Here is a 20,449-nt window from a genome sequence, read left to right as displayed (position 1 = left end):
CTGCTCTGCTCTGCCTTGGCCTTTACCTGTAGTGTTGTGCTCTGAATTTGTATTTGCTGCCCTGTTTCGTCTTGTTCAGCTTCCTTCCTTCCTCTGTTCTGTTCTGTTCTGCTCTGTTCCTCTGTTTTGTTCTGTTTTTCCATCCACTGTTCATCTGTCAATACATTTTACTCTGTTCTGTATGCACAAATCAAATGTAAATATCCTATAAGCATCATCACACAGCTCAGAGCCCTGCTGAATAAAAAGGGGGAAAAAAGGGAAAGGGAAAGAAAGAGAAAGAATGAGCAGATAAATGTGTTTGCAGTGAGATTACAATGCATCATAAACCTATAAACCCTGAAAGGAATCAGAGGGATGGAGGGGGAGTGAGGAAAAGATGGGGGATTCCAGGACAGAGGGAATTCAACAAGAGAGGGACATTGAGGAGAGAAGGAAGGGATGCAAATATGGATGACGGTTAGCAGAGCGAAGAGTGGAACAACACAAAGATAGAATGAGAGGGAGGAAAGTGAAGATCAGGAGGGAGCAGAAAGAATGTCAGAAGGTAGAGATACTGAAATGCAGAGAGATAGAGAGAGAAAAAACAAATGTAAGCCCCTGAGGATTAACTCTCTCATTTCTCTATGGGGAAGAATGGAAAAAAAGAGGATTTCCACCTCCTATCCTCTCAGCCTCTCTTTGATATCTCTCTCTCTCTTTCTGTCTCATATTCTAATATCTTTAGTCTCTATTCATCTTGTTGGAACAGACTCACTGAGCTCGCTAAAGCATGAACACACATGGCTAACCTAGCTGGACACAAATCCCTCTGTGTTGCTCTCTTTCCTCCTCTTTTTCCCTCCACTGCCTCGCAATTTCAGTTGATCTCTTCATTTCTCCGTCAGAATCATCCGTTATTTGTCTTCTCATAATTTCACTTGTTTGTTGTGGACCTGAAGGCATCATAAATTCTTTTTACCTGCCTCTTTCTTCTCCATCTGCGGCGGTTTGGCAGCTGTGTAACTGTTGCATGGGGCCAATAACACACAACAGCGCTCATCATTGTTGTGGTCGGTTTAACGAGCTTTGCTAATAAGATGAATGAGCTTCATGCTGATCAGTTAATGGTACATTCACTGGCCCTCCGCAGCGTAGTAATTTACCATTTTCACCTTTTACACTGGGAAAACACTGAACCAAATGCTGACTGAATTACAAATGTAAAATTCCAACGTATTATTATGTTTCCAATAGAACTCCTGCATGGACTGACATGTTTTTGATTGTTTTGATTAATTCTTTAACCTTTGACCTTTTACTGTAAGACAGTAAAAGTGTGAATGTCAGCAACTCAAAATTCAAAACAGCAATATATAAACGTCAACCTTTTAAATATGCAATTATAGTTACATTAATTATTATCAAGTAATTATTGAGGACATTTGCCTTTGCTCACAGGATGGACAGGCTTTTCTCATCTTTCCTCTGATACTTAAGCTTCTAACATGGACTTCAAGAGGACTCAGTGAGCGTGACGTGACGTGTCAGTATGACCATATAGGAAGGTGTAATTCAGCTTGATTCAACTTGGTTTGGATCCTCTTGTCAGGAAACATTTACCGCATGTGTGAGGATCCCAGTGGCTGTCACAGTACAAAGTTGGATGCTTACACACTGCTTTTGAAATGGGATAGAAAATAAACAGTTTCACAGCTGTGGTGTGAAACGGGTTTTAAAGTGAATCTCAAGCCACTGCAGCAGCATCTCAAGTTACTCTCCACACCTCCTGTCGCTCGTTTCTCTACTCCCTTTTTCCTCATCCTCCCTTCACTCCAGCTCTGCATAGTAGTGCCTATACTTTCCACTCCCTCCTCTCTCCTTATGATCTATTTTCTTGTTCTCCCTTTTGATTATGCTGTGATTCTTCATTCCTACTCTAAACCTGAAATACACCGCATGTTATTCTACAGGTATTGAAAACAAAGTGACTAATTAATGTTCTTGCATATGGCTCCATTCATTGATTTACACTACTGAAAAACTGGTGCCCTAGCTGGTACTCCGGACAATCTCATGCCTTGAATACAAAGTCATCTACCTTTCCTCACAATCAGTCTTCAAATGCTGCTATTTCTGTCAATGCTGGACACAAAGAAACACAAACTGAGCCAAGCAGAAGAATCATCACATTTTCAGCCTGAATCTTATGTGTACCTCTTTGAATCTTATGTGTACCTCTTTGAGGTGATTCAGCCACAATGTACTTATGGCGACTTCACAGACTTCATTGCAGAAGTATAAATCCTTCTTTATGTTTGCTTTATAGCCTCATTTTTCTTGTCTTTTTGCCTTGTGGTTATGTGGCCTCTTTCATTCTCTCTCTCTCTCTCCTCTCTCTCTCTCTCTCTCCCTTACGTTCCTTCATTTCTTTGTGGTCGTCTGTCCCCGCTCCCCGAGCCTTTAAGAATCTCAAGTATTTTATTTTTCCTTTAGCCTCAAATCAATTCCAGACGCCACCGTTTCCTGCCCCCCCACCTCTCTCTTTCTCTACCTCCCTTAGGGGCTATAGACGAAAACCACACACACACACACACACACACACACACACATAAAGAAATGGAGTGCAAAAGACAGTAGAGAGTCTCAGGTCTCAGTCTCAGTCTCAGTTTTGCTTGCTTTTCCCTAGAATAAATTCCTCAAACTTTCCTCCCTCCCCCATTTCTATTCCAGGAATTGTGTGTTTTTGCGTGTCTATTTTTGTGATTGAGCAGCATCTTTTCCAAATGGCTATTCCCCTTTTTTCTCTATGTGTTTGTCTTGACATATCTCTTGTCATAGTCATCTGTCTTTTTATCTCTCAGATTAAAAAGGTGCAGTGACAGTGTCATGAATCTCTTGTGATGAAGAGTGTATGTGTGTCTGTGAACTCTGAACCTCTGCAGATGTCCTCACTGAGTTGTTTTTGAAGTACTGCATTCATTAACCATTTGTGGATGTGTACACACGTAAGGAAGATGTTTGGATGATTGATTCTGGACATTCTTGAAAGCAGGGAAAGAAAAAGTCTGGCCGTGCCTGACAGACACAAGCCATTTTCTCAAAATGAGAGACACAAAGTCAAAATATGATTTAAAAAAAAGAATGGAGAAAAAACATAAAAAACAAACCTATGATCTTCTGCAGCACCATGTGATTATCCATATTCATTTTTCTTTTTTAAGTATATTCTTCTGCAGTAATTACAGTGTCATTCTAACGCTGTAATGCAAAGCTATAATTGCTATGGTGGATCCCACTGGACTGTGACAGAAAAAAGAGAAAGGAAAAAAGAAAGAGAGAAAGCAGGAGAAAGAAAAAACATAATGAACAACAGGAAAGGAGAGAGAGAAGGACAGAGCAAGATACAAAGGAATAATTTGAGTGCCGGTTAATTAGGGATGGCCTTAAACACCTCATTCACAAGGTTTCTATTTAAGTCAATTTCAAGTCAATTCCAACATAGTTTTTAGCAGAAGACCTTTACACAACATTGCCTCTTTTTTCCTCACTTTTAATTCTAGTGTTGGCCATTTTCGAGAATTACTCATCATAATTAACTGCGAACATCCCTAATGTGGCATTCATCTCTCCAATTGTCAGGAGTGAAAGGCCTAATAGTTACAAAGTTGAAGCCCATGAAGAGGGCATTCCCATGCAAACCAATAGCCAATAAACAGCAGTCGGCAGGCTAATTGGGGCTGCATTGTTTTTCCTCCAGCTTAACTGCATCTCATTAGCTGGCCCGTTGTTTTACTGTCTATTTCTGCTGCTCATTTGGAAGAACACAGAGAGCGGATTGGTTCTGTCATCAACTTGTTTTCAGCCCAGAGGACTTCCTTTGCGAATTTAAAGGCCAAATCAGGAGCAGAATAGTGACGCACCCCGCTGAAACAGTCACCCCATTACTGGCATTGTTTATGTTTTCATTATGTTTCACTGCTTTGAAAACATATTTTTCTTCCCCGAATGCATTGTCTGAGGAGGATGTTAGCAACAGTTTACACTTTTGTGAATGCTATAATAGAGTAGACTTTTTACTTTCTGTTAAAGTGGGATCCTAAAGTTACCAAAAACATTGATTTAAATATTTAAGTTCTGTAAAGTTGTGTTTGACTGGATAAATAATGAATGATCAAGGTCCATGAGTAATCACACAAAGTCAGTAACTACACTCTCCATGTGGAAAACTTTGAGCTTTGATGAACGCATGGTATGAAATTATGAGGTGGCTGTTTGCACAGATGTGAGGCATGGTCATTGTGATATAAAAAAGCAAAGAATACTGGTCATACAGTCTATTAAAAAGGCACAAAACATGTTTGACAAATGACTTTAAACAGCCATCTCTGTCTCATTAGCAGAAAAAAATGTTCTGATTGCACATTACTGCATATTATTTCCATATAAAGTAGTGTAATTCTCAGTAATTGAGGATGCTAATCAAAATGAGGCAAACAAAAATGTTCTCAAAATACGCATGTAAAAAACTTATTTAAAGCACTTTATTTTGTAGAAATAAACAGAAGTGCTTTGCGTGTGAACAATGGCAGAGTTAATGAGGTGCTAGTTAGCTGAACGTAACAAATGGAAGTTTGTGTGTGCTGTCAGCACATTGGTTGTTTTCTCCATTAACAGCTTTGTTTATTTAGCATTCCTCAAATTAACATAACATGCCACAACTTTATTTTTGTTCTGCCAATAGCAATGTCAGAGAAATTACTTGCTGCTAATTTATTTCTCTAAATTGCACAACTGTAATACTGTGGTGAAAGTAATTTTAATTTCATATATGAATCCGGATCAAAAGAAAAAATACAGTAACAGACAGCAAAAAGTCTTAAGTAATTTATAAAGGAGGAGGCGTACTGCAAAGTAAGTACATGTACATTTATCTATTACACCACCTGTCAACAGAGCAAAGTGTGCAGAAATCTGTACATCAAAAATATTTACCTCAATTATTTACTCAAACTAAGATACCAGTCAGTTGTATCTGACTGGTATCCAGGTGACCAGCTGTGATGTGATCGTTTCTGAGGGCCATAAAACAACGTGAGGAGAAGGAGGACAGTCATTTGAAGACAGATTATCTCTTCCTGTAGCTGAATGTTCCTGCATGCAACATGTATCCAGCCTGTTTTTTTCTGAAATCAATGTCCTGCTTCCAGTATTTGTTTACTGCTTCCTCCACGGCCCACAAAAACAGGCTATTTACCAACTGTGCTTACTCCTTCCAAGCTAAGTGCGTCCATATTCACACACAATGATTCTGCACCCTCCACACAAGGGCATCAGTTTCCTTGTGGGAGATGCTTTTGTGTCTCCCAAGAGGAAACAGCACTGCTTCACAGAGGAAACTGATCCTCTTCAGGCGATTCTCTCCATCAAAAACCTATCAAAGCTCCATGACATAAAGCGTATTACCTTTAGAGAGATGGATAACAGGTGACTAATGCTTGTCCCTATCAAATCTAGCGTTGATGTGCGCCTACACGTTTTTCACTTCGCCATGCACCTCCAACTGGTGTATTATCGGAGTCAGTGATTATGGTCTGTGCAGTAATGACATGAGCTTTTGACTGGGCTTTGTACTCAACTGTCTGGCAAAGCAGAAATTATGAGAAGGCATTAATAAATGGCATTATTATAAACTGCACAATCAGTAGATTACATAATAATTACATTTTCTAATACATATTACATAGATTTCCATGTTCTGGACATTAAACTGCAGTAGAACATTTAGAAGTAATGATGTTAAAGTGAGGTTGATTAGAGTACATGATAATAAAACATGAAGAAAGTGTGTGTTTGTGTGTGTGCATTTGTGTGTGAAAACAGCAGACGTGGGGTCTTGTGAGTGGTAATTAGCACTTGAATTTCACTAATGGCTTAACAGGAATCAGCAACCTCTACACACATACACACACACTAACAAATTCATAGTGCACATAACAGACACAGACATACAAGCACATATACACATGCTGCAAAGACTAACTTTACAGTAACTGTGGGTCTGTGTCTGTTGGTGTTGCTAGCCTCTCATTAATACCTATTTTCGCAAATGCTGAGAAAGCATTGCAGCTTTTTCTTGGTAATCGCTTCACCGCGCGCACACACACACACACACACACACACACACACACACACACACACACACAGGCCTATTAGTTCCTCTAATTGAAAGGCAATTAAGCCTCAGGTTTCGTGGTGTGAGCTAAACGCTGGGTGTCTGTTTTCAGCACCACTCTGTTTTTAAGCTTTTAACAGACCACAAAGAGCCGGCCACCGAAACGAGACACTCAAAGTGAACTTTAATACACTGTCTTTCTGCCTGTCTGTACATCTTAGGGTCTTTTAGCTCTCGGTGTCCCTCTTTGACTCTTCAATCTGACACTTTTTAGTCTTTGGGTTTCAAATAACCATGTTTCCATAATGGTAATTGGACTTAATTGTGGCGATTACTACTTATCAAGCCTATATTTTCTGGTGGAAATGTTGTTTGTTTCCAAAATGTTTAGGAATCCAAAGCATTTGCTTCAAACCAGCAAACATAATTTAGGGATAAATCTTTGCAACATCTCGAGTTTGTGTATAATTCACTTGACAGTTGTTGGGACTGAAACATGACCACTCCATCTTTATTTCGTTGGTTGTCTTTCTTTTAGTCTCCCTCCTTCCTCTTGCTCTCTGGTTGGTTCATTTCATCCATCCCTCATCTCATCAAATCTCTCCTTGCCGAACATGTTACTTGAAGAAACCAGACATTTAAAAAGAAAGGGAAGAAAAATACAGTCCACAGCTTTGCATCTACAGCAGAGTAGCTTGGGGATTTGTTTTGGAGAGTAGGAGTGGATTTCTACAGTAACAGAAAATCTCATTTTAAACCTCACATGACCCCCTTTCTCATCCCAGCATAAACAGAGAAAGAAAAATATCACATCTGGTTCAAATAGTGTGTAGGGTTATATAGGGGTCCAGTGGTTGGAGGCGCTCTCGTGTGAGTCAACGGTTACAGGTTTGGTCCATCACTGTGTCCTTGAGTGCACACCCTCAGGCAGGATCTTAAACACATACTTGTCTTTACTGTAAATAGCTGGAGCTAAGCTCACTTTCAGAACAAGAGATGCACAAAGAAGGGTAATGTGTTGTATCATATGAAAACGCAAAATCTAATACTAGATAAAATTAAGCTAAAATTAAGTTTCAGAGTTTATTACCTTTGCTATGATTTGAAAATATACAAATTAATTATTTTTTAAAGTAACTTTGTTATTTCATTGCCTCAGGTTCAAAATTAGGCAGCAACCCACAGTTCTCTGCCATGTCGCCATCTTGGTTCATGTCAGAACAGCCTCACCGACCATGCCAAATGACACCAATGTGGCAGGAACAAACGATGATACAGTGGCTGTGAGAACACAGAGGGGACAAATGTCGCCTTCAGGCTGCGCTGTGGGAACAAACAACACATTCTACACCCATTTCCCGTTCATGTTGGCCCGTGAGCTAATTCAGACATAATCCTTTAGTTTCATGGCTCGGGGGACAGTTGATGTTCACTGTGGTCAATTCAGAAAAGAAACAGCAAACTTGTCAATTGTGTGTCAATGTTTGAACTGTGTTAAAACTCTGATCATAAATGATCATTATCAAAACTCCACTTTCTCAGTGTTTATAATTGTCAACATTCATTATGTTAACATGGAAAATCCACCATTGAGCCACACAGGCTTTAGAGATAAAAATCTCCCCAAACAACACCTTGACAAAGCCAAATTATGAACTCATAAACACCAAAGGGTTCCCTCTGTGAATGAATGTAGGGTTGAATTGGGATCATGTCTGAAAAGCCTTGTTCATATCCCTCCTCCTTGAACTCTCATACGTACGGATTATTCCGTCTCTACACATTGTGCACACGGGGTACAGTAAGATCATTGTTTGCCTACACATCTCTGACACAGGCATATGCGGATATGTGGAGACAGGGAGGTATGAGAAGACACACACAGTCAGCTGCATACACAATCACACAGTGTGCTAAGGCAGACTGGGATATAGATCACATTTGTACATGAATGAATCACCTTTATTACTGCTGACCCCTAGAGAGAGAAAGAAAGTTTGAGCAGAGGGAAAAAAGTGGGGTCAAGTCTTTTTTTTTTTTTCATTCTGTATAGTTTCCAGGCATTTTCCAATGTTATTTTAACGGCTGCTGCTGCTGGAGGTTTGGCTCACAGAGGGGGAGAGAGAGAAAATGAAGCACAGTCCAGGCAGAGACACCAACAGAGGGAGCGCTAAGAGGAATAGGGAGGGATAGAGAGAGGCAGAGACAAGAGTGGGAGTGATTGAAAAAAAGAGAGCAAAATAGCCTCCCCCATGTGTAAGAATGAGACAGAGAATGAGTAAAATGAATCACAATGATTGGAATAATAATCCCTGCCATTTTTGGGAAATAGTGATCTATCATGTTTGTTGAACTTTAGGTTTCACTTTGACTTGGAAATTGTTTTTGGAAAGGTGTATTTGTCAGTACTCTATTCTGCACATACAACATGTATTGCATGTCTGTTCAGCCAAGAACGATCCCTCCTCAGATGCTCATCCTGAGGTTTGTTCCTTTTTCTTTTCCCCACATTAAAAGGGGTTTTTGTGGAAGTTTTTCCTTATTCTGTGTAAGGACAATATGTTGTATTGATTCTAAACCCCCTTTAGGCAAATTTGTTATTTGTGATACTGGGCCATATAAATAAATATAAATAAAATTGGGCTTGACTAAATTTGAAATTTGAAAGGAGGAAGAAAGGAAGAAAAACTGTAATATCTTCATTGGCAAGTATTTTCTTGGAAAAGCAGTTCAAAAACACCAGAGTGATGACTGCTTAGCACAAAGTACTAGTATCTGCATTGTACAACGGTTAATATATTCTCAACACTATGTATCTGTATGGTGGATAATTTGAGTGGCACATTTAGTTCAAGAACACACTGCTGAGAAAGTTTTTTTTTTTTTTTTTTTTTTTTTTTATTGTGGTGTCACGCCTGTCCTAAGACTATCAAAATCATTTCGAAACATTTAACACCTTAATTTTTACACATCAAAATCCACCATAAATCTAGTATTACACATTGCAGTGACGTATTCTCAATTTGCTCAATTTTGCAGAGGCTGATTCTATTCAGCAGCAAACATGCAGACTTTCTGCCACAGAAGAAAATATGCAGAAACCTTCAGAGTCAGCTTAAACTGCAGAAATTTGAACGAAAACCTTTGATCATGTTAGCTACAACAGAAATAATTGGTTAGGTACTAAGATAAAAAAAAAGGTCAAGTTTTTTATTTTCTCCATTCATTCACAGTTGGTGAAATACTCTCATGTGCTTTGTTTCAGTTATAGTTATAATCACTGTGATTGCAGCTAGGTAGCCATTACAGCTACTCTGACTGAAGAGGCACAGCATGAGACACAGCCAGAGACTGACAGGAAGAAAGAGAACATGACAAAAAGAAATGCATTTTCTATCCAACATATATTTACCTACTCAAATAATCTTCTACTGCAGACCCAGATTCTCTGATTAACATGATTAGTGACTGTTTGCTAATCACTGTGTTCCATATTATAATGGGGTTTGGGGCAAAACAAATTACAGAACTGATTCCAGTTGTTAACTATGAGTCTATCAGAAAATGACCTATTCTCTCAAGAACAAACTCTGAACAGACTTCATCACATACAGACATGCATATGTTTAAAGACACGTTACACAGGGTGTGATTGGTCAGCTAGTGAGGATATGTCAGCCAGCGGGCCATGTCGCACTGCATTTCTTTTAACTCTACCACTCTGACCTCTGTGTGACACACACGCGTGCACAGTGTGTGTCTAGCTACCCAATGAATCACAGTAGTCTAGTCCAACACTTGAGTCATGGATTCACAGCAGTGCTATGAGCCCAGGGGAATGGCGCACGCACACACACACGTATGCTGTTCACTAGTCTAATGTGACTCTTGAGTCATGTATTCAGACAGAGGAAGTGGTCTGGCCAAAAGGCATGCTTGCCCTGGGGAGTCATTATCGCTGTCTGTTTCTGTGTTGCAACCCCCCCGCCCCCCCTCTTTTTCTCCCTCTCTCTCTTTTTCTGTGTAGCTCTCTCAAACAAAAGAATATTAGGCATGAACTATGTGCAGGATTCAATCCCAATCCATAGACATGGATAATGCTTTTACAATATACATCAAAACTCACCAAATATGTCTCCTTTGTGTTTCCTTTGAGTGAAAATTACTTTCTAGCTATTGTTTTATTTGAATTTGACAGAAGGGTCATTTCATTGTCATCAAGCAAGTCACTCGTTATCATATTCACAGTCACACTAGTATTTCAGCGCGGTCACTCTGTACACTGCTATCAATCGGTTTTATCATTATTGTTTTTTTTTATGTGTTGGACTTGACACATATTTGACAGCTTTTGAGAAAAATAACACATGACCAGTAGCAGGGTATCAGAATATTGGTGAGAACAATTTATTTTGGACTTGTTTTATTTTTACTTGTTAAATAAACCTGACACTTAATTTGACACATAAGTGACAGTTTGAGAGTCTGTTAATAGGCTCTGCATAACAGATGTCAGCTCCAAGAACAACAAGTGCACACCAGGATTTATTATTATTACGGTGGTGTTGTTGTTCTTGAGAGTTCTCTGAAGTTTTAGCGCATTCTCTGCTCAAATTGAAATGATTTCACCTGAAAGTGACAACTTCCAGGAATAGATATTCCTTAGTGTTTTGTTTTCAGCGTCTTGTTATAAATTGTTAGCCATTTAAATTAGCCATCTCACATCTGGCACAGAAAAGAAAAAAAACAGGGATAATAACAGCTCTTTACACAAGTTAAGAGTGTTTTTTGTTGTTTTAAAGTAACTTTTAGGCCCATACAGTTTTGGGTAAAATGGACAATTTAAGCAAGATTCTCCTCACATAGTTATGCCTTTCTCTCCTCTTTCCTCTCATCTTCACTGTTCCAACTTTTGCCACTAGCTTCTCTTCAGTCCTTCATTTTTGCTCAAAGTAATTCCACTGGCTAGGATGGAACAGTTTTGAGGCTTATACAAAATAAATGATGAACAGGCACAACACACATCCATATACAGATACACAGGGAGATATGCACATCTATCAGAGGACTCAAGGATAATTAGCCAGATGATGAGCCGTTATGGGATTAACTGTCAACACTTCCTGGTTGGCTGGTCATGTGGTCAACAGGAGCCAATGAGCCCTGAGGGAATTTTCTCATCTACTGAGCTTTTGAATATTAAATACACATACACACACACACACTCACGTACACAACACTGATTTCAGTGGTCCAGGCAAAGAAACAACAGCGTAGTATACATACAATTAAAGATGTCCACTGAGCTACAGCTACAACATTTATTGGTGTAGTAGTAAGGGCATTTGTGCATACAATCACTTACTCTGAGTGCTTGGTTCTTGCATGTGTTTAATGACTTTGGAATATTAACAGCTTTGTTGCAATTCTGATGTTGCAAGTCTAATCAGACTACATTGGCATTGTTTGAATGTCTTCAGTGAGTAACACTATGAGTCTATGTGGACTATAACATGGAGGATCTGCAGTTGTGTCCTAAATCTCCTGTCAACCATGTTAGGTGCCATAATTGAGGTTTCATTGGAGATTCATTTGTGACCAAATGATGTATCCATATCCAACCAGTGGACTATGGAAAGAGATATCTGACATATACAGGAGATATGGAGTTAGTGTGGTTCAATTCATTGACTTCATTGTGTTACATGAAGTGCACTTTGGTGCATTTGTTTCCAAATTGCATCAGTGGGACACAGTTGGCTTTCTTATCTTTCATCTAACCTTGTATTCCAAGTTTTCCCTTGACAGGAAGAGCTAATGGATGTCATCCTGATAGTCTAGCCATTATACCATATAATTATACTATCCTCAGTTTGAATTCAGCCAAATACTTTATTGCTTGTCATTTCTGTCACTTCAAATGGTCTGAAATTACTTTTGTTTATATTTTCCTGAAAAGCAATTTATTGCATTCAACCAAAAAACTACAGCAAGTGTTGTTTATTGCACAGTAACAAACATGGAAGTATTGTGACATTGCTATATTGCTGCATTAAGTTATAGGGAGACGACTGAGGTGTAATGGTTGGGCATACAAAATGTCTGGCTTTAGGGGTTCATGTCCCTTCTCTAACCAACATTTACCATTGATTTCTTCATCTAGATATCTGAACTTAACCATAATCTAAACATGAGTGTATTAGATCAGAAAAAAAACAACAACCTGCGACTTGCTGGTACCAAAAGCTGACCTGAGGACCTGAGCACGGCCGTTCTGTTCTGTTGAAACAGTCAAATTGAATGTTTAGAAATGCAGCAGAGCAGAGCTTATGACCTCCCATATGGTTGCCAGAGGCCTAATCATCTCTAGTCCTCTATTCACTGGATCTTGGCATCATTTGATTCATTCCGTCATTGCAATCATCAGATTTATTTTACTACATGCTTATATGCCAAGACTTTTCATTAAAATTGCACTTAAGGCATTTCATTGACATTTATATAGAGTTTCGTTCAATGAGCAAGAAGTTTCTTGCTTCACAGTTCAGAGCTGTTTGATGGACACAATTGATCTAGTGTGGATCAAATTTCGTCTTTTTCCTGCTGATTCATTCTCTGCAGGGGGAAAGATGCCTGAATCATTGCCTGTACACTAGCCATTGTGCTGTTTAACAGATCAAACAGAAACACATTTAAAGAGGGTCTGAGGGAGAGTCATGATACTAATTCTGCCTTTAATGGCTTCCATACATTCTCAAAACTTCCTTACACTGCTTTAATTACATTTGAAAAGGCTGTAAATAGAGCAATATGGTGACCCGATGTTGTACATGAGCTGTACCTCCCACACTGAATCAGTCTGTGTCTAATTGAATTAAAGCTAATGAGTTTACAGACAGCATTGTCTGGGTAATTAATACAATGTCCTAATCAACACAACAACCATTTAAGAAGTCAGATCTCAACTGCAGTCGACAGACAGGAATGAATGATTACTAAACCATTTTGCTGTCTGTGTTAATCACTTAAAAAAATGTTAGAAAGCAAAAGTTTTATTAAACTGAATGTAAATTTGCTCAACTGCATGGTAATTTTTAGCAGTATTTTTTTTGTTTCTAACGGTTACTGACTAAGCTACCTTCTCCTCTGCTTTCCTTTAGGCTCTTTGATTGGAGGAGAGAGGGAGTGAACAAATTGTGATCAGGAAGAAAAAGAAGAAGGAGGAGAAGAAAGGCTGTAACGTGAAAGTCGGTGATGAGTATCTGCAGCAACAGGCCCCATCTCAACTAATGAACTAAAAGTTCATCAACAACATTTCGTTAGTAAAAACAAGATATCATCTCAGTGGGAGCGGAGCTCCACTGAGAGGAACCAGAAAGTAGGGGGCGGAGTGAAGTGCACGGTTGCTCAGGTTGGACAAGATGCCGATGTTGATGATGAAGCGGCAGGGTCTTGGCCTGCTGAGGGCCTTCCTGGTGTTGGTGGGAGTATTCTGCGCTCTGTAGCGTTGCACTAGGAACCCGGAAAGGAAATGCTTCCTTGGATCAAAGGAGCCACAGACACAGACATCCAGGTATGACAAAAGTAACAATATGGCTTTCAACAAGTGTCACGTAATATGATGTTTTTCTGCATCTGGGTGATTCATACTCACAACCTTAAACCGTATCTGTGATGTTTTCTGAAATACAGTTTCACTTTCACTGGACAAAACACTGATGCACACTTGTTCATGGTATTTGAACATTTAAATGAGACCATGAGTCACTTTGTACTGTCCTGACAGTTCATTATTTGACAATTACTGTACAGGGATATTACCATCCAAGCTGTGAATCAAATGTTAACTTGAGCAAATTTTAATGTTCCTTTTCATGTACACTTGCAAATAGGAAAAACACTTCATTAACATATCCTGTCTCTTACTCTAAAGACAATTAGAGTAAGTAAATAATCAGGTCCTCTGAATATCTTAAGTGTATTTATTCCCAGATTTTATGCATTTATGTTCTATCCATGTTTTTCTATCTTTACCCACATAACAAAAGTTTACTTAGCAATCCATTTCTTTCATCGAGGCACCCTTCAGTTATAGATGTTCAAACATGACAGCTGCCCAGTACAACCACAGCCTGCTCCTATTATCATTGAGCAGCTGCACTGCAACAAACCGAGGTTAAGCACCTCCCCACCTAAAGAACTTCTTGTTGAAGTGTGTGTCTCCACCACCCACATTTTCTCAGCTGGGATTTGAACCAATGATCCGTAATTCAAAAGTGGGCCTCTCTGTTCAGGAGGTTACTGCCTCCCACCCACTTTTGAGTTCAGCCTATTGAAATATTCTCAGAAAATGAACTGCATTTGCTGTGATAATTCATTCATTCAACATAGCGTGACCTAAATAAGCTTTTTAATTTTGCCTCTAACAATTTAATGATTTAAATGAAGGACCACACTAGATGTGTTATAGACTTAAATGTGTTCAACAGAAGAATGTAGCCATGGTTTAAAGAATTGTATCTATGTTTTTGCACTTGTAGGTCACTTGTCGATGCACAGACACAAACAGAGAGCGGGAAAGGAAGGGCAGGTACTCCACAGGTCCAAACGAGGATGGGTCTGGAATCAGTTCTTCGTCATTGAGGAGTACACTGGACCTGACCCAGTTCTGGTGGGCAGGGTGAGTATAATAAAGTGTGAGTTATTAAAGCATTCTTCCATCAACTCCTCCTCTCTTCTCTTGAGTCAAACAGAATTAGTATCAGTCTAAAATTTGAGCTGCTCTTTAATTAATGGCCACAGTGCCCTCCAGTGACAGTTATGGTGGGGGGTATGGGGGGGTGACAGCAAATGACTACCTCCAATAGGATTTAAATGTGCTTTTCCCATTAATCAAGGATAGAGAGAAAGAGAGAGGTCATGTTCACATTCAGGGGCGAGAATGATTGGTGGTACTTCTCCACAACAACAACATCATTCAAACCAAGCAGCAGCTTTCATGACAAACAACAAATGATGTTTACAATACATCATATTTCACTGTCTAAGGGATGTAAAGGAAGACCAAGAGTTTAATTGAATGTTGAACATTCAATTTAACTTTTTTTATGATAATGTTTTAAATCTCTTACTTATTAGTGTTTGCCCATTTCATACAACACATCAACTGGCTTGTCTGTCTTAGTATTTCAGCTCCTTTAATCTGTAGAATAGAAGAACAGAAGCCTCATGTTGCATCTACCAACCAGCTACTCTTAAAGTTCCACAACATCTGAAATCCAAACTTTGGCAGCACCAAACATGTTTTACCTCTACATGTATCTCATGTCTTTGTTTTCTGTCTTATTTGTCTCATTCTTATCCTGTTTCTTGTCTCTCCAGCTCCACTCAGACGTAGACTCAGGCGATGGCAACATCAAGTATATCCTTTCTGGTGAAGGTGCAGGAACGATCTTTGTTATTGATGACAAGACGGGCAACATCCATGCCACAAAAACCCTTGACCGTGAGGAGCAAGCCCAGTACACTTTAACAGCCCAGGCAGTGGCCAGAGACACTAATAAGCCTCTGGAGCCTCCATCAGAGTTCATAGTGAAAGTTCAGGATATCAACGACAATCCTCCTGAGTTTCTACATGGGCCGTACTATGCCAGGGTGCCTGAGATGTCTAATGTTGGTAAGTAGTAAAAGACAGGGTAAGGGAACAGGGGTCAAGTCTGGTTCTGGGGAAAAGGAAAAGACTTAAGTTGAAGACTGCTGATGGGTAGATTTGATTTTTGATTAATATTTTGGGATAATGACAGTTTACTAGCACATCATCTAGAAATCATGTTACAAAGTGTTGTCCATCCATGTACATGGTGTGTTTATGTTACTATAAGTGGGAAGTTCAGTTTTTCATCCAAGTTGGGGGGTCAGTAGTAATTAAGAAACTGTTGAAATCCTTCTTATAGGCCAGCCTGAAACTGACCAGCAGACTTGTTTCTTTCCACATATAATTTGATAATAACAGTAATTCAGAGGAGACAATGAAAAATAATGAAATGCTATCCTTTTCAGTACAGAAATGATCTCCACTGTGTATTGAGTGACATCTGTTAATGAAGTCACTGATCGAGTTAGTGTTGTCTGCTAAACAGCTTTTTTCATACATTATTAATAATCACTGAAATCTGAACACAGGAAGTGTGACAGAGAAATGCATATCAGACAATACTATTTGCTGATACATTCAGCTCCTATCAATCCTTTCTTTTTTTATAAGTACATAAAAGGGAGGAATGTGCCCAGCCAAAAGCAGAAGCAAGGAAATATTTAGCAGTAGGTTGGCATGGGCAAGACTTCCTACCATCCCCTCAGAGTCTCCTTACTTAGCGCTTCTGATCATAGATTTTCTTTCCAAATATTATGTGGTCTTGGAGAGTCTTCAACCCCTCAAGGGCTGACCCAAAATGAACCACACTGGCATTGGTGCTGACTGAAACTCTGAAAGCCAAAGAAATCCCTTCTCTGAATGGACTGGACTTCCAAAGAAGGAACTTCTGAAAGGACTCCTGAATGAGTTCTGCTCAGGCTTTTTTCACACATCCGCTTCTTAAGCTGAAACCTGAATACAGAAGTCTGGCAGGGAGGGGCCGCTGGTTGCCATCAGCATCAATGACAGAAATGGAACAGAAAGAAAAGCTGTAATTTGACTAACTAGGTCCATGTTCCCTTATGAATGTCAGAATTAGAACAGATAGAGAAGGCAGTCTTTTTCAAATTAACATTCTTGGTAATTTATCCTGCACACTTAAGGTAGCTGCCACATTGAGACCAGGGCTGAATGAAGCTTGATTACAGTTATATACACAATGGAATTCATATGGAGTAGGACACTGGTGCTCACATAGCTGCAACTGAAATTTGTGTGTGTGTGTGTGTGTGTGTGTGTGTGTGTGTGTGTGTGTGTGTAGTAGGATTTGTTGTTGTGCATGACATTCGTGATTCTTAAGTGGTTATCTTTTGTTTTTGAATAATAGTAAGAAGAAAATACGGAATACGAAGGGCAATGTGAAGGGCAACAGGAGGGTTAAATCCAAACCATGTTTTTGCAGAATACTAGGAAGAGTATAAAGTTCATATCTGAGTCTTTCAGTTTTTCCTGTGTGTCTTCAGAGACTGTCTTAATGGTTGCTTCACACAAAAGAGGGAAGTTCTAACTAGAGTTCATCTGTGCAAAGAAAAATAGGGAGGTAGATGTAAAAGCTGAATTGGGAGACCATAATAAAGTATCAATTTGTGCTGAGTTTGACTGTCTGATGGTCAAGTGCCTGTTTTGAGATAAAACTGAAGGATAGATTTACTATATCTGAGGTGGTGCAGGTTGGCTGCTGTAGAACTGATCCGAAAAGAACCACACAGCAGAGAAGTAATTTGAGAGTTTTTGTGTGGGTTAATTTTATGAGCTGTGTCACATCTGAAAGACCAAATTTTAACAATTATGCAAAGTTAATAAAATGTATTTCACACTTCTGCAAATTTAATTTATTTGGCCTATTTGCTCAGCTTAACTGTGTCAAGTTCAGTTAAGAGAGATCTACTGGAAGTAAATTGCTGTTGTCGAGTGAAAACACCATGTCTTCAAAATGTCAATTTTTGGGGACTAAGATGAACTACCTTGTTTTTGAGCTTGAAAACCATGTATTTTTCAGATTATCCAATGTTTTCTGAAAGGGTTTCATACATTCTAGGGCTGTAGAACTCTGTCAACCCATGAAGAGAATATAATGTATTTAAAACATGAAAATCACGAAAAGTGGAGAGTGGATGTTTCAACCCAACAATGATGAAATGTAGAGAAATAATAGTGGAGGCCAGCCTCACAGGAGCAGTTCAGCTGCAGTGAGAGAGAAGGGAGAGTGTTTTTCATTCCCTTTTCCCATCCAGCCAGTGCAGGCAGGTGAATCGACACACACTCTATGACAAGCTTGTTTGTCAAACCGTTCTTGAACTGAATCGCTGAGGTAGAGTCATCTCCTGACTTGTCTGCGTGTCTGTCCTGTAGGTACGTCAGTGATGCAGGTGACAGCTACAGATGCTGATGACCCCACCTACGGCAATAGTGCCAGGCTGGTGTACAGCATACTGCAAGGACAACCATATTTCTCTGTGGAGCCTCAGACAGGTAAGACTGAAAACAGAACCCAGCCATCTACAACACAACCATATACAGGCTTATAGGCTTGATGCAGACAGGCTTACTAGATTAGTCTAATACATGCTCACTAACCAACACCCTGCAAATAGGCAATATCAAGTCACGTGTGCTGCAAGTATGACTAAACATCCATACAAATATGCTCAGTTAGCCAGATATATATGATTTTAGGGACTTCACAACAAATGAAGTCTGAAACACTTGTCATGTCATCAATAATATGATTTAGGCATGTGTATCTAAGCATTGCAGACCACAAGCCTTAACTGCCATGTCTACCAAGCATCCTGTGGAAACTGCTTATTGCTAAGACCAAACTGAAAATCTTCCTGCAATATTTTTACCTTCTACCACTCTTAAAATAAAATCTAAGTACTCACTGCTGCAGGGATCATGTAACATCAAGTCTTTTCCTCAGAAATCGGGGAGGAAAAGAAGGCACTGCTGTGAAAAGAGGTCTCCAGAGGACATTCAACCTAGTCTCTGTAGAGCCCAGGCCTAATATTTGGGTTTGCATTAAAAGAAGAAATTAGATGTCAGGAGAGAGGTTAGGGCAGATGCAGCTATGTTGGGCCAGACAGAGTGAAGAAGAACAGCAAGAGAGGGGTTAGGGATAGAGAGGGAGAGAGAAATTTGTTTAGAGAGAGTGAGTTCATGGAAAGAGAGGGGTTAGGGCATGATGAGGGAGAGAGATTTGGGCAGAGTAAATCTGGCTAATCAAACCAGTGTTGGGTATTTGACTGGCTCAAATCCATAGCTCACATTTCTAATTGGTTTGGAGATTACCAGCTTTGCTGCTGTCACACACACACACACACACACACACACACACACACACACACACACACACACACTTGGCATAATATGACAGTAGAAATCCTCAACTCCCCGACACTGCAGCTAGACATCTGGAGAAAGAAAGAGAGAGATGGAAAAAAAGTGGCGGGTGATGAATTAAACAGAAAGAAAGATTACTGGGGCTTGAAATGGAGAAAAATAAGACTTCACACATGTTTAACTAAAGTTCTTATTTATGCGAACGATGAGTGATGATGTGTTTCTTTCCAAAATGAAATATTATTAAATAAATGACACCCACTCTTAAGGAAATTATATTTTAAGTTTTTGCTTACCAACTGGTTCTGTTTTGAAATATTGACATTAATTTCAATGCACATAAAATCATTTCAATAGAAAATGACACAAAACAGAGTTAGGAGTCCATTTGCACATATAAAGGCTGAAACAGGGAACAAAATGTAATTTGAGCATTAATTTGATGTTAATATCTGTTCATTCAGGTATAATTCGTACTGCCTTGCCAAACATGGACCGCGAGGCCCGTCAGGAGTATGATGTTGTCATCCAGGCCAAAGATATGGGTGGTCACATGGGTGGGCTGTCGGGGACCACTGAGGTTAAAATCACCCTCACAGATGTGAACGACAACCCTCCAAAGTTCCCACAGAGTGAGTACAAACACCTACTGCATCTATCCATTCTTTTATAACATCTGCTATATGACTTCTCCTCTAGTGTGACATTTGCTTTAAAGGTGTGAAATGTGTGCATCATTCAGTGTGTATGTGTGTCTGCACAGAACCCAGAAGAGTTAGTTATCAAAATATAAACCAGGAGGATTGTTGTAAAAGGACCAGAAGATAACTTATGAAATCATTAAACTTCTTTACAGGCCCAATACAATGTTTTCAGGTGTGCGTCTGCATTTGTGGGCTTGTTTTACAATATCCATGAAGTCTGATAACTGGGAGCCCACTATACTTGTGGGGTCCGACAGGTAAACCCCACAAGTTTAAATGGATGCTTGAGGGTTAATACTTGGTTTTGGGGTTAGGGTTAGAATTAGAATTAGGGTTTCAGTTGTGATTGTAAAGGTTAGAGTGGGGTTAGCGAATGCGTTATCAGTGGGGTCCCCACAAAGATAGGTGTGCAAGAATTATGGTAATGATTAGGGTAAGTCTCCAGGAAATAAATGCAAGACAAAGTAATGTCCCCAAAAGTGACAACATGCTATCAAGAAAACAAATGACTGTCTATGAGTTGCTCACACTTTGCTCACGCTCCAGATGATATTG

The 20,449-nt window shown here is 39.5% G+C and overlaps 1 protein-coding gene across 1 annotated transcript in view; it reads left to right on the top strand.

The window, feature by feature from the left end:
- cdh11 (cadherin 11, type 2, OB-cadherin (osteoblast)) overlaps window positions 1-20,449 on the top strand; it is an 83,247-nt gene that overhangs the window by 42,692 nt on the left and 20,106 nt on the right. The window contains 5 exon segments of the mRNA XM_018693795.2: window positions 13,315-13,727; window positions 14,695-14,834; window positions 15,536-15,830; window positions 18,201-18,320; window positions 19,655-19,822. Coding sequence (XP_018549311.1) covers window positions 14,706-14,834; window positions 15,536-15,830; window positions 18,201-18,320; window positions 19,655-19,822 — 712 coding nt within the window. The 5' untranslated portion in view covers window positions 13,315-13,727; window positions 14,695-14,705.

The sequence above is a fragment of the Lates calcarifer genome, linkage group LG16_LG22 (assembly GCF_001640805.2).
Source record: "Lates calcarifer isolate ASB-BC8 linkage group LG16_LG22, TLL_Latcal_v3, whole genome shotgun sequence".
Taxonomy (NCBI): Eukaryota; Metazoa; Chordata; class Actinopteri; family Centropomidae; genus Lates; species Lates calcarifer.
This window is presented reverse-complemented; position numbering and strand designations above follow the sequence as displayed.